The 12335-nt window shown below is 46.1% G+C and overlaps 2 protein-coding genes across 2 annotated transcripts; both read right to left on the reverse strand.

Moving 5' to 3' along the window:
- Positions 1–5269: 5269 nt before the first annotated feature.
- On the reverse strand, positions 5270–6271 carry LOC138634185 (free fatty acid receptor 3). The gene has a single exon (XM_069720873.1). The coding sequence runs from the start codon at positions 6269–6271 to the stop codon at positions 5270–5272; it is 1002 nt and encodes a 333-aa protein (XP_069576974.1).
- A 1767-nt stretch (positions 6272–8038) lies between these two features.
- Positions 8039–11919, reverse strand: tekt2 (tektin 2 (testicular)). Its single transcript, XM_069720863.1, has 9 exons — positions 11753–11919; positions 11284–11409; positions 10896–11101; positions 10661–10804; positions 10395–10509; positions 9597–9704; positions 9001–9144; positions 8819–8898; positions 8039–8626 (listed from the first exon to the last, which is right to left on the reverse strand). The coding sequence occupies exons 1-9, from the start codon at positions 11906–11908 to the stop codon at positions 8422–8424; spliced, it is 1284 nt and encodes a 427-aa protein (XP_069576964.1). The 5' UTR covers positions 11909–11919; the 3' UTR covers positions 8039–8421.
- Between the last annotated feature and the right edge of the window lie 416 nt (positions 11920–12335).

Below are 12335 nucleotides of genomic sequence, written 5' to 3' on the forward strand. Positions count from 1 at the left end.
CCCCCCCCCCCCCCCACACACGTCTTTGAAAGTTTATGTCGAGCGAGCTTTATCACAGGAATCCCTTTTTCCCGCTCGCGACGCCACGTGCGGCGGGTCGACCCGTCGAGCCCGTTTGGCACGCCGCCGGGGAAATCCGACGCCTTTTTACCCTTCAAAATAAAAGCTCGTTTTTAAGTCCGAATGGAGATATATTTATACGTAAAGATATTACCGCAACGCACATGCCGCATATTTTTTCTAGCAAAGTCCTATTTGAAAAAGAAACTAATACTTGAGGTTTGTGATCGTTTTTTTTTTTTTTTTTTTAAAATTTTTTCCCAGATTTGATAATGCAATAGGTTTACTGGTGCTGGACCGACGAGCGGTCGAGCCCTCCTCGGTCAGTGAACGCGTTATTTCGTCGTCTCATCGCGGCGGTGAAAGACTTTGAATGAACTTCTTTTTCTTTTTTTTTCAGTTTATGTACTGCAAACTTTTTTTTTTTTTTCCTTCATTCTTTTTGCACATTGACGAGAGGAGGAGGGTTGAAAGGTCACCGCCGGACCGACCTGTCCGTCACAGACTGTGCCTTTTCCCTTGATGGTGCTGAAAAAAAAAAACCCAACAACAACAACAACCCCCGAGTGAATCAAAGAACTGTTCAGAAATGAATGAGTATATATTAATACATGACGATACTGGGTGGTGTGTGTGTGTGTGTGTGTGTGTGTGTGTGTGGACGCCTCTGACATGCCAAGAAAGCAAAAATATGCAGAACTGATCGGTTGCGGAGCTGACAGGACCAAAAGGCCTGTGGGGATCGGTTTATTGGACGGGCACTCTCGAGCTCAACCCGCCTACTTCTAAATACCGGATTAATACGGGGAGGGGGTGAGGGGGGTGGAGGTGTAACGAGTATCTCGGCGTAGACATTATGTAGCATTATTTATTTGACTTTATTTCTCACTGCCTGTAAACACACTTCCTCCTCCGTTTTTCTTTTTTAGTGTTTAAATTCATGTTTTTATTCTGAGATTTGACGGCAATAATGAAGTGGTCGTAGAGTTCCTGTGCAATCGGCAAATTCAGACGTTTACAGACTTCGGGGAAAGTTGTTTGTTTTTTTTGGTTGTTTCTCAGCGAGTGCCCGTCGCCCCCCCCCCCCCCCATCCCTCCTCCCCCCCCCGTTGAAGGGATTCCCCTCCTGAATAAATCTCTATAAACACCTCCGCGGTTAGCTGCCTATCGAACTCGTAGACGAAAAATGACGTTTGGGTTTCAATGTATATTAATGTGCTTGTTTTCTTCTTCTTTTTTAGTTTTTTTTTTTTTTTTTTTTTGCCTGATTATGAAATTTTAGAAGTAAAGCTTGTATGTCAAAACCTTTCGTTTTGTCTTAACACTCACCTGGTCCTAAGATGAGCCTTTTTTTTTTTTGGTCATATTTAATTTTTTTTTTGGAATAAATACTCTATGAATCCATTGAGCTTGTTTTTGATGTTTGGAAGCATGTTTAGAAAGCTGCACTTTTACATCAGGTGTTTGTGCCTCGAGATTTATTTTTACAACATCAAAAAAAACTACAAGTGAAGCTCCTCTTTTTAATTTTCATTAAAAAAAAAAGCAAATATAAATCACTGAATAGGCCTATTTTACTATCATTGATTTATCTTCAAATTATCTTCCAAGTCAAGCAACTGATTTATCAATAAAATAATCAGCATATTCTTCCGTATTAAAATAATCATAAATTGCCAAGTAAACAAAATAGTTGAGTCGCAGCAGTATAACACGCATCGCATTAAATACTTTTAATAACATTTCCCCGATTACACTTACTTTTAATAACATTTTAAATGCAGTACTTTGACTTGTAGTTGAGTGTGTGTGTGTATATATATATATATATATATTTATTTTTTTTGTACTTAAGTAAATAATCCCGGTTCTTCCACATCCAAACAAAGTCTGAGCGGACGTGTGACCCGCAGGTGAACACGAAGGCGTCGGACGGCTGTAAACGAGTTCGGTGCACAAACGGGACACTATAAAGGGATGTCATCCGCCTGCAGAGGAGCGCCGGGTTCATTAGTGCTGGCAGGAAGTGGCCATACAAGTGGCGGGGGGGGGGGGGGATTGGACATTTAGCCTCGGCACCTGAACGGTTAAAAGCGCAACGCCGCGTAATTGCAATGTTCACGGTTCGAGTCCAGCTGGCAGCTTTCCCGTCGGCCTCTTCGCTCTCAGCTGTTACACGAAGGTAAAAAAAAAAAAAAAAAACGTTGGCGGAGTCGCCGCTTCTGGAAATATCTTTACCCGTTCTGCACCTCGAAAGACATCCTCGGCGTCCCCGCGGGAGCGCCGAAGTCTCCCGGATAAATTTAGCGAACCTAAAGGCTCCCGTTAAGTTGTGACACTTCTAAACGGTTTTCAGAAAAACTTGGACCCCGACTTACATTGTTCTTCCTTCGCTGTACTTCAACGTCCATTTTCTTTGCAGATGAAACCAACCTATACGTCCGACTGAGAACTTATAGACTCTTGTTTTAAGGGGAAAATATGACGGTTCGATATCTATTAAAATGAAAGAAGCAACGTAGAGAATCGTACGACGATATCACTCAAATAAACTTGCTCAAGTGGAATAACAGCACTTTTGTCAGGTTTTTTTTGTTGTTGTTGTTGTTGTTGCATGAAATAAAAAAGAAATGCCCTCCGTCAAAAGCACATTTACTCGTACAACGTCTTCCAAACTTTCAAGGAGGAGCCGCTCCCTCGTGTTTTTCGGCCTCGGAGGGTTTCGGTCGCGGGTGTCGAGGAGCCGCTCGGGTAGGCGACCCCCAGGTAAGCGCTCCACGCTCACGGCCGTGAGCGGCAGCGTGCTGTTGTAGATGGCGACGTAGAACAGAAAGCAGCCAGGCCGTGTCGTCGAAGGCCTCCTTCATTTTAAAAGGCGGGAAAGCCAAGAAGACGAGGTCCGAGACGGTGAGGTTGAGGAGCAGGATGTCTTATCGGGGCGGCCCCGCGGCACACCTTGCGGCAGAAGGCCAGGATGTTGGCGGGGACCCCTGCGAGCAGCAGGTTCACTGCCAGGAAAAAAAAATCTCAACAACCATCGGGCGGACTGAGAATTCACGGTCCCCGGAGGACGAATCCGACCGACTTCAGGAAGTTGATCGTTTTAGTTTACCGCCAAGACGTCTCAACAACTGTCGGATAGATTGGCAAAAAAAAAAAAAAAAAAATTCGATTCATGATTTATGTTCCCATCAGGATGAATTGCAAGAAAAAAAACTCAAAACAAATTCAGATCAGATTCAAGTTCTTTTCACTGTTCATTTTATTAAAACACGTAAGCACAGTTTGTTCCTGAAACGGTCCACCAGGTCAACATACTTGCTTCAGTCATTTCCACGTCGCAAAGTAAACTCCACATACTCTTTTAAATAAAATGCATATTTACAAAGTTATAGAAAGTGCATCAATCAACAATCCTTCTCTCAGTACTTTCCAGCTTCCTCGACCATTTGTCCATTGAAGATCTGAACCTTTTAAAAACAAAAATCTAGAGTTAAAAAAGTAACAGGTGGACACTAGTTTTAATGTAACGCTGCTCAAACTAAACGTTTGTGATTGACTGATGTCGTTGTGCAGCAAGTGAGCCGTCTGACTCAGAAGATTAAGATGCTTGATTCATTCTGTTAGTTTTGGTCTTTTCTGGCGTTTGTTGACAGGAATAGAAAAAAAAAAAAAAAAAATCACCAAACTTTAAAATCTTTTAAATTACCCGCTTAAACATTGCTGTTTAAAAAGTAGCACCGAAACGTCCCGAGTAAAGAGTTGAATTCCAGCAGTCGTGTTCTTCAGTTTTACCTGCAAACTCCTTCGTTGTCTAACGAACGTAAAGTCCACCCGAGAAGTCAAATATGTCCCTTCGTGAGGTTTTTAGGAATCTGATGGATGTACCTGTGTTACGCGTGAAGATCCAGCCTCTCCGTCACTGAAGAGCCGCTACTTCCCCGTCAATTGTGGAAATTTAATAAGTGTCAGGACACAATCTTCGATGTTCTCCATCTTCTCCAAACATCATCTCCCGGCAACCACTCAGAAGCTGTGACGTCTTTATTTTGGCCGTGAGGAGGGAGATCTTTTTATATATCTTGTCTGCGGTGTCCACAAGGGGGCAGAAAAACTGCACATTTTATTTTGTAATGAGAACAACTCCTAAAATGGAAAGTCAGTTTTGGAGATGATACTTTGGTAGTTTTATTTACTGATGAGTTTGCAATTATTCTTCATCGTGTGTGTGAGATAATCACATTCAGTGGCAAAAAAAAAAGGTTTTGTTGTTGGTGTAAAATTAAAATAAAAGAATTACCGTTAAAGATGTGTCCATCGGTAACTTAGAAATAATAATTAAACTGCAGGTTATTCTGTTTACCACAATGCCTAAAAGACAATGCACACAAAACACTTGCAAGCATGGTACTTTATTTTGAAGGTCTAACAGACTTTAACACTACAGAAAACAATAAATGAAGGGTCATACAGTTTTTTATTAACATGTAGAATTCATGTCAGACATCAAATTGTGGTTAAAATGTAATGGTTGAATCGTTTGCGTCGTCACGGCAGGAAAAAAAAACAATGCAATTAATCAAATTCCCTCTTACAGCTCGAGAGACACCAGATGGAGCCATTCGTCACCAAACCAATCATCTGACGGGTTTGTTTTCTTTTCCTGTCTTGTTGAAAAGGAAAAAACAAACTCACTAATTTAGAATAATGACATTTATTACATTTCCTTGGTCAAAAACAAGAATTCCAATGACTGTTCCTCTTTCTTGCCGACTCGGCCGTTCCCGGCGTGTGAAACAGTCACGGGAAAAGCTGCAGCGTGAGTCACTCTTTACAATCAGCCAAACATCACGTGATCCATCAATACTTCTCGTCTGTCGTCGGACTTGCGAAACAGCCTTCGTTGTAATCCTTTTTTTATTATTATGGAAAGATTTGGTCTAAAGAGTTGGAAGAAAGTGCCGCTGCAGCCCGACGACTGCCGAGCTTTGATCAGGTTATAGTCTGCTTTGAATCGACGAACACAGCAGAGACATCGTGCAGATGAACTGCTGCGTCGTCGGTGAAGAGGAGGAGCAGATCTGAACCAGAGAGATCGATTTTCTGGGTGTTTTTGGGAGCGACATGTGAAGGAAGGTCTGTCCCTCGATGTTTCCACGGTGATCCTCCTTCCTAATTGTCTTGGTTTTTATTTCCACCCGCCGTGACGTCACCCCTGACTCACTTTTGTCACCTCCGCCCCTCCCTGGCTCCTCTCGGACAGCGTGGGCGGCGCCCCGGCGGCGTCGGCGGCGGCGGCGCCGGCGGGTTTACACCGACGCCGATCGCTCCGGCTGAACTGGCTCTGCCATCCGCACGCTCTTCCCAGGAGTCCTCTCGACGCCGCCGGCGAAAGCATCAGCATCACCACGGGCTCCAGGAACACGCTGCAGGAGCTGGACAGCATGCCGTACGTCCGCCACTCCACGTTGGTCTTCAGCACGAACCCCACGACGTGCGAGGCGTTGTAGGGCGCGTAGCACGCCACGAACACCGCCAGCGTGGACAGCGTGACGGTCAGGACCCGCCTCTTCCCCAGCGGGCGCAGGTTGGAGCGCCACACCAGGGCGACGCAGCGCAGGGTGCAGAAACACGTCACGATCAGAGGCACGAGGAACATGACGACGGCCATCTCCAGGCGCAGCGGCAGCAGCACGACCAGCTGCGACGCGTTGAAGCGGCCGTAGCAGGCCGAGACGTCGTCCTCGGTGGAGACGAAGTTGGCCCCGCCTTCGGCCACCAGGCTCACGCTCAGGTGGAGCAGCACGAGCAGCCACAGGGCGGCGCTGATGAAGCACGAGATGCGAGCCCGCCGGTACCTCTTGTAGACGATCGGGAAGGCGATGCTGAGGTAACGCCCGACCGTCACGGCGGTGATGAAGAGGCAGCTGCCGTACAGCGAGGAGAAGAAGAAGAAGCTGTAGACGGGGCAGACGGGCGCCGGCAGCATCCAGTCCTTCAGCAACGTCTCCCAGGCCTTGACGGGCATCCAGGCCACCAGGGCCAGGTTGGACCCGCACAGGTTGAGGGCGTAGACCACGTTGGGCGTGGCGCCGCGCCGGCGGGCCTTGCGCACGTACACGAAGAGGACCAGCAGGTTGGCGGGGAGGCCCAGCAGGAAGGTGAAGATGTAGACGGAGAGGGCGACGCAGTCCTTCAAATGCACGTCCATCTCTTCAGTGAAGTCCGCCGGAGAGGAAGCGGCTCCTCCGGTTCACCATGACAAATCAGACGGGTGCGCACCGCGCGACAGAGTCTCCATTAGGTCCCTCCATCGTGCACAGACTCCGCTCTCGGCCGCGCGGGCAACATCTCCGAGACAGGCGACAGCAAAAGAAAAGAAAAAAAAGAGGCGGTGCCCGCTAATGATACACGTGGGCACGAAGGGGGCGAGGTGCACACGACATCGTGACAGAGATGCAGATAAGGAGACGCATCCGCTCATGCAGAAGCGGGGGGTGGGGGGGGCATTTAGCCGGCACCGAGCGGCCTTAAGTGTCCTCTCGGTGGAAGGGGCAACAGACAGGTAGCATCTGGGCCCTTAAGTGAAATGATTCAGAATAATTCAGTCTGTCAGGAAGCGCCGGGCCGTTCCAGCTGGAGCCGCGGCCGTCTAAACGAAGTGGAGGGCCGGGCAGTAAAGTCATAAACGTGCTGATGGTCGATGCGAGGGGAGGACGGGTTGGGCTTTGGGAAAAGGGTGACTTGTTTGTGGCGCGAAGGCCCTTCTAACAGTTTTATGGCGGAGAGTGAGTTCCCCAGTGTGTGTGTGTGTGTGTGTGTGTGTGAGAAGAGGTGGGTGTGTCACCCTGGAGGCTTTCGGTGAGGAAAATGAAGCAGAAAATCACTGAGACTTGTTGCAGAGGCATTTTATTGGTTGCAAAAAAAAAAAAAAAACGATACCAAGAAAACGGTTTTCCAAGAAAAGACCGTGAGTCGTTCAAAACAAAGCAAAGTGGACCAGCTGTCGGATTAGTCTACTGATCCGACCGTCAAAACAAACGTGTGCAGCTCCCGGTCTTATTATATTGTGACGTGAATGTTTGCAATGAAATGACGAGATATTTACTTTTATTTATCGCTCATATTCTTTCCTCGGTTCTGATTTTCATCTGAGCACTTCAGCCACTTTCTGTTTGCTCTCTGTCTTCAGCTGTTTGCTCAGGTTACACTTAATAGTCCGTTTTTCTTTTGTGATCCTCATGAGGTTTAATAACGACAATAACAATTGGGAGAACAGGCACTTTTTGTTCTCGTCTACACAAATAACTGATCCTAATCGGTTACCTGCGGCAACGTTGAGTATTTTGAGCACAACAGATGAGTTCACATGCTAAACTGTTAAAACCGTCCACAGGAAAATACACAATTCAACATAAATGGAGAATATAGTTTCCAAAAGTGAAGTAATTATGAGCATATTTGAAAATCCCTTCTGCCCTTTAATCTGCACCAATTCTTTTATTTCCTAGAAACTGTCCATACCTGCTGATTTGTGGCACATTTCTCTTCTCTGGCGTCATTATCGAAAAATAGATTATTATACAGCTGCTGGACCTGTTTTTACTTATAAAACCTTACTACTTGTGGAAAACTTCAGAAAACACACACTGAAAGTTTCTTGGAAGCGGATATATAATTTTTTTTTTTTTTAAAAGGCAGCGACTCACACAAACATCCATTTGAAGACTTTACTGCGGCGGCGAGGGAGATTTATGGAGTTTATCGTCTCAGGGAACTTGTTTACCAGATTTTTTTTTTTTTTTTTTTTTTTAAACCGGAGTCAAAGTTCACGTCATTATCGCCGCCGTCATCCTCCAAACACCGTCAGTTGATCAAACAATATGACAAAGCCAAACAAAGCCATTAAGAGCGAGCGGTCGATGGACGTAAAGCGCTTCGGCCTGTGAAGTTTGGATGAACGAGGGCAGACGCCGTATACGGTGTATTAATAGCTGAATGTTTTATTGGTGTTCAAATTGACATTTTAGAGATGATTTAAATATCTTGTAAAAACGAAACACACACAGATAAGGACGATCATTTAACACAACACACATAAAGGTAAATTAATCACACACAAACCATCTAACCGGGTCAGGAGAGCATGACAGTTATAAGATGCAATAAATAAATGAAATATAGTAAAGTTTTATCTTCTTCAGGACTAAGTGTTGAAGTTTGTTAAGGCGCTCAGGCTTTAAGTTTCTATACACTTTGGGTATTATTTCGGTGTCGGTGTCCACTGATAATCGATGACAGCGGGATTAAACAGAGGAGTCGTTCACATCTCCTCCCTCCAACGGCTCGGCGAGCTCCTTCCTACTGAGCCAGCAGCCGCAGGTTGCTCCTCCCACTGGAGTTTGCGAGCGGGACCAGCAGCACCGGCGTTCGGTCGGTGACGGGGGCCGACGCCAGGCGGTCGCGGGTGTTCATGCTTCGTTGTTCCAGAGACAGAGCTTCCCGTTTCCTGGAGAGGTCCAGCAGCATGCGGGAGTGATGGAGCTTCATCTTCTGCAGGGAGTTCCTGTGTGGGCGAAACGAGCAGAGACGAAAGTGTCGAGACTCGTTTATTTACTCTCCGTCGGACCCGTTGGCGCGTGAACTCTTCTTATCTGTTCGAAACGTCCAGCACGCTTTAAGAGGCACGACTGACTGAAGGTTATCTTTATTATTTCTGTGTGTTTTGATGCTGAAAATGTGGATGAACGCCTCTTACTGCTCCTCAGAGAGCTTCTGCTCCAGAGCTTTGATTGTGGCCTCCAGCTGCTGGACTTCGGCAATGAGGCCGTACTGCACCTGCGAAACCAGAGAAGATCGATCGGAGAGAAACCTTTCATCATTTCTACTGAATCGCTCCTCTGCGCCGCCGCCGACGCCCTCGACGTGCTTCACACAAACCTCGTCCCTGCACAGGTCCACGCCAGGTCTGGTGGTCCTGGTCTCCAGTCTGGTGTGAGCCAGCTTCAGGGAGGCCGTCTTCGCCTGCAGATCTGCATCCAGCCCGCGGATGTCGCTCTCCATCTCCGCCATTTCATCTTCGGTCTACAGACAGATGTGCAGACGGTTCAGAAACTATAACTACAGAGGCTGGGTCAGAACCGAGGCTGGGTCAGAACCGAGGCTGGGTCAGAACCGAGGCTGGGTCAGAACCGAGCGTGCGGCGGCGGGCGGCGCGTATAAAACACGAGATGGCTCTTAATTTGAAATGGATGCAGGAAGTTGTGGCACCGGCAGCCCATTCGTGTAACCTCATCCCTCAGCCCGTCCGTCAATTATTCACCTGCCTCAGTTTAGTGTGGCAGACATTCATGTTCGCAGGGTCGACCTCACGCTTGCGGTCCAGTCAACAACGACAACAACAACAACAACAACAACGTCTTGTCCTCCACAAAAAGCTGGATTAAGCCCTCGGTGAGCCTTTTTTCCGAGTTCGCAATCCCACCCTGTAAGTCGAAGACAAATACCTGACAATACAGGCTTTACAAATGTCGTACTTTTCTTTTTTGCCACTCCAGTTCATGTTGAGCTTGCTCCTCGTGGTGATTTCGCTTGCGGATAGCAAACTCGGTGGCCCTGTGCTGATTCTCCAACTCACTCTGCAGCTAAAACAAATATAAAACACAGAAGAGAAAGGATTTGATCGCATCTTATGCTGCTGGCGACGGAAGAAATGAAAGAAAGGACGGTGCACCATATTCTCAGGCAGGTAAGAAAACCAAAACAGGAAACATTGAATTAAACGGATCCTCTAAGGCCTTTCTGCAGCGCCCCCTGGTGGAAGGATGCCATAACAATACAATTTGTTGACATGAGGAATCGGATGATTATTAACCTGAACTAAGGACTGCACCTCATGAATACAGCTCTCAGTAACAACTTAGAAGTTATATGTTAAATTAGAATTTGTTGTTTTTTTGTAATTCATTTTTAGTTTTTTTTTTACAGAAGAATGCAACATTTTAAAGTAAATTTAAAGGCACTTCAAAAAAATCATTCACTGTCATAGCAAGCAGAAAAACATCTTTCACCCTGAATATATGCCAGTAAAACATTTAATTACACATTTTTTTCATAAAGCGACATTTTTATAGTCAATGTTGAATTATTTTTAATGCAGAAAAATAATCCAAGTGATAAATTATTGTAAATTTAACAGTACAGGTGTCCAACCCGCTATTAAACATGTTTTTTAGTTTTTTTTTTTTAAACATTTAAATGTCTGTATGGCTAAAATTCATTGAAGAAAGAGTGAAAACAGGACAACACTGGAGTAAGTTGTACATCAGACTCACCTGGGGTCTGATGAGGCTCACGTCCGCCCTCGTTTGCTGTGACACCTGCATGGCCTCCTGGGCACAAGCCACGTTGTACTGGCTGAACTGGACCCACTCCTGAGGGGTGGAGGAACTACAAGAAGGACAAAAGTCATATCAGCAAATGAGGTTTAAAAATTCTACAAATTTACCACAAGAGTTTGAAAACTGAAGCTTTATTCTATCATCTGTTTTAAGCGTTTACAGCAACACATACATCATATTTCACGCACACCCCTCGTTACCCTGATGGTATGCGCGTGGGGTTGCTCTTCAGGGAGATGAGAGGTGACTTTATTGTAAGTGACAGGCAGGACATATCGATATCCAGAGCCTCCATCTTGTTCTGGAGGTCGGCGGTCAGCCGGTGCCGAGCCTCCTGCAGAACACTTTGGGACGAGAGCGAGATCGGGCGGTCGGAGGGCTTTCTTTGCGATGCGGAAAGTAAAACGTGCGCGTTTTCGCCGCAGCGCTCCTCACCACAGCTGCTCGAAGGCCTTGTCGACGTGCCGCTGCAGAACTCGTTGCGCTCTTTCGATCAGCTCCACTTCTCTCCTCAGCTGCTCGTCCACGGGGTCGTTGACCAGCTCGTACCCTCGCCGTCCCTCCCTCAGCGTCAGGCACTCGGCGCTGACCTCCAGAGGAACGGCGGTGGCGGCCAGGGCCTGCTCGGTCCGCTCTTTAGACTGTCACGACACACAATCACTGGAAGTTCAGTCGGACTCACACAGGAGGAAAAGTACACATCTTTTTTTGTTGTTTTTTTTTTAAGTCGAAAAAGGCTGACGGCTTTCTACTTTCATGAGCATAAAAAAAAAAAGCTGTGAGTTGTATCAACGTTTCTTTTATTTATTTTTTAACAAGTCACCAGGGTCAGAGCCTCCATCTCCACATCCACTTTCCGAGCGCAGCTTTCCAACACGTCCTTCCACCGGGCAACATCCCAAACCCGGTCGCCCAGCCTGCGAGAGGTGTCGCTCTCATCCCACGTTGTCTGCAGAGAAAAGGAAGCATTAACAAAAAAACAACAACAACAACAACAAAAAAGTCATGGCATTCCTCCACAACAATCATCAGTTTCCGACCTTATGACTGCAGCTGCTGCTTTGGGGGGAAGCTACAAACTTTTTACGGACAATTTTAAAGCCTGCAGGTGGTGAATGTTTAAACACATCGCAGAATATACTGTCAGAAGCGGACTGGATCTGAAGAAGTGCGCGCGTTGACGTGAAAACGACCAGATTTATTTCAAATCTCTGCACTTTTGTGACATTTAATCTCTTATTCGTCAGTTTTCTGAGCATCGGCCGATCCGGGTCTCACCGACAGTAACCCACCTTGCAGTTGGTCTCGTTGAGCAGCGACCTCCCCTCCTGTCTGATCACGTCGGAAACGTGACGCTGGTGTTGAGCCGTGGCAGACAGCTGATGGTTGTGGCTGCACCACTCTGACACACTGTGGTGCAGGCAGGGCTTTACGGGAAGCGAGGACATCCTCTTGCTGAAAATAATGATTATCTTTTATTATAATCTTCCGTTTACCTTGATGAATCCATTTCAAATTTTGAAAATATCTCAAAAGAAAAGCAAATCCTCACTTTTGTGCAGCTGGAACTATGAAATATATATATATATATATATTTTTTTGCATTAAAAAGGACGGTATGTTAATTTACTAATTGTTTCAGCTGTATTTAGGTATTTGAATTAATTACAAAATAAAGTTTGAGCTAAATTTTGACCAAACTTTTTTTTGGTGGTTTTCGTGTTTATTTTTTATTTTTTTTTTTTACAGCCGTTTGTGAAACCGAAACCTGAAACATCGCGACGACAACTTTAAATCTCATTTTAACGTCGCATCACTTTGAAGTTTACTCACCGGACTTCTGCGACGTTCAGACACGCGTGCGGGGTTTTTCAG

This window comes from Brachyistius frenatus, unplaced genomic scaffold (assembly GCF_029030835.1).
Source record: "Brachyistius frenatus isolate BFR_SWC_R1_liver_20210118 unplaced genomic scaffold, ASM2903083v1 Contig_253, whole genome shotgun sequence".
NCBI lineage: Eukaryota > Metazoa > Chordata > Actinopteri > Embiotocidae > Brachyistius > Brachyistius frenatus.

Bases quoted from the DNA above. Each gene is read 5' to 3' on its own strand.
- tekt2 (XM_069720863.1), bottom strand. From the start codon at position 11,908: ATGTCCTCGCTTCCCGTAAAGCCCTGCCTGCACCACAGTGTGTCAGAG. The intron at 10,805-10,895 runs GTGAGGAGCGCT...CTCGTCCCAAAG, and splicing joins AAGGCCTTCGAGCAGCTGTG to TGTTCTGCAGGAGGCTCGGC. The intron at 9,705-10,394 runs GTGAGTCTGATG...TATTTGTTTTAG, and splicing joins TGAGCCTCATCAGACCCCAG to CTGCAGAGTGAGTTGGAGAA.
- LOC138634185 (XM_069720873.1), bottom strand. From the start codon at position 6,271: ATGGACGTGCATTTGAAGGACTGCGTCGCCCTCTCCGTCTACATCTTC.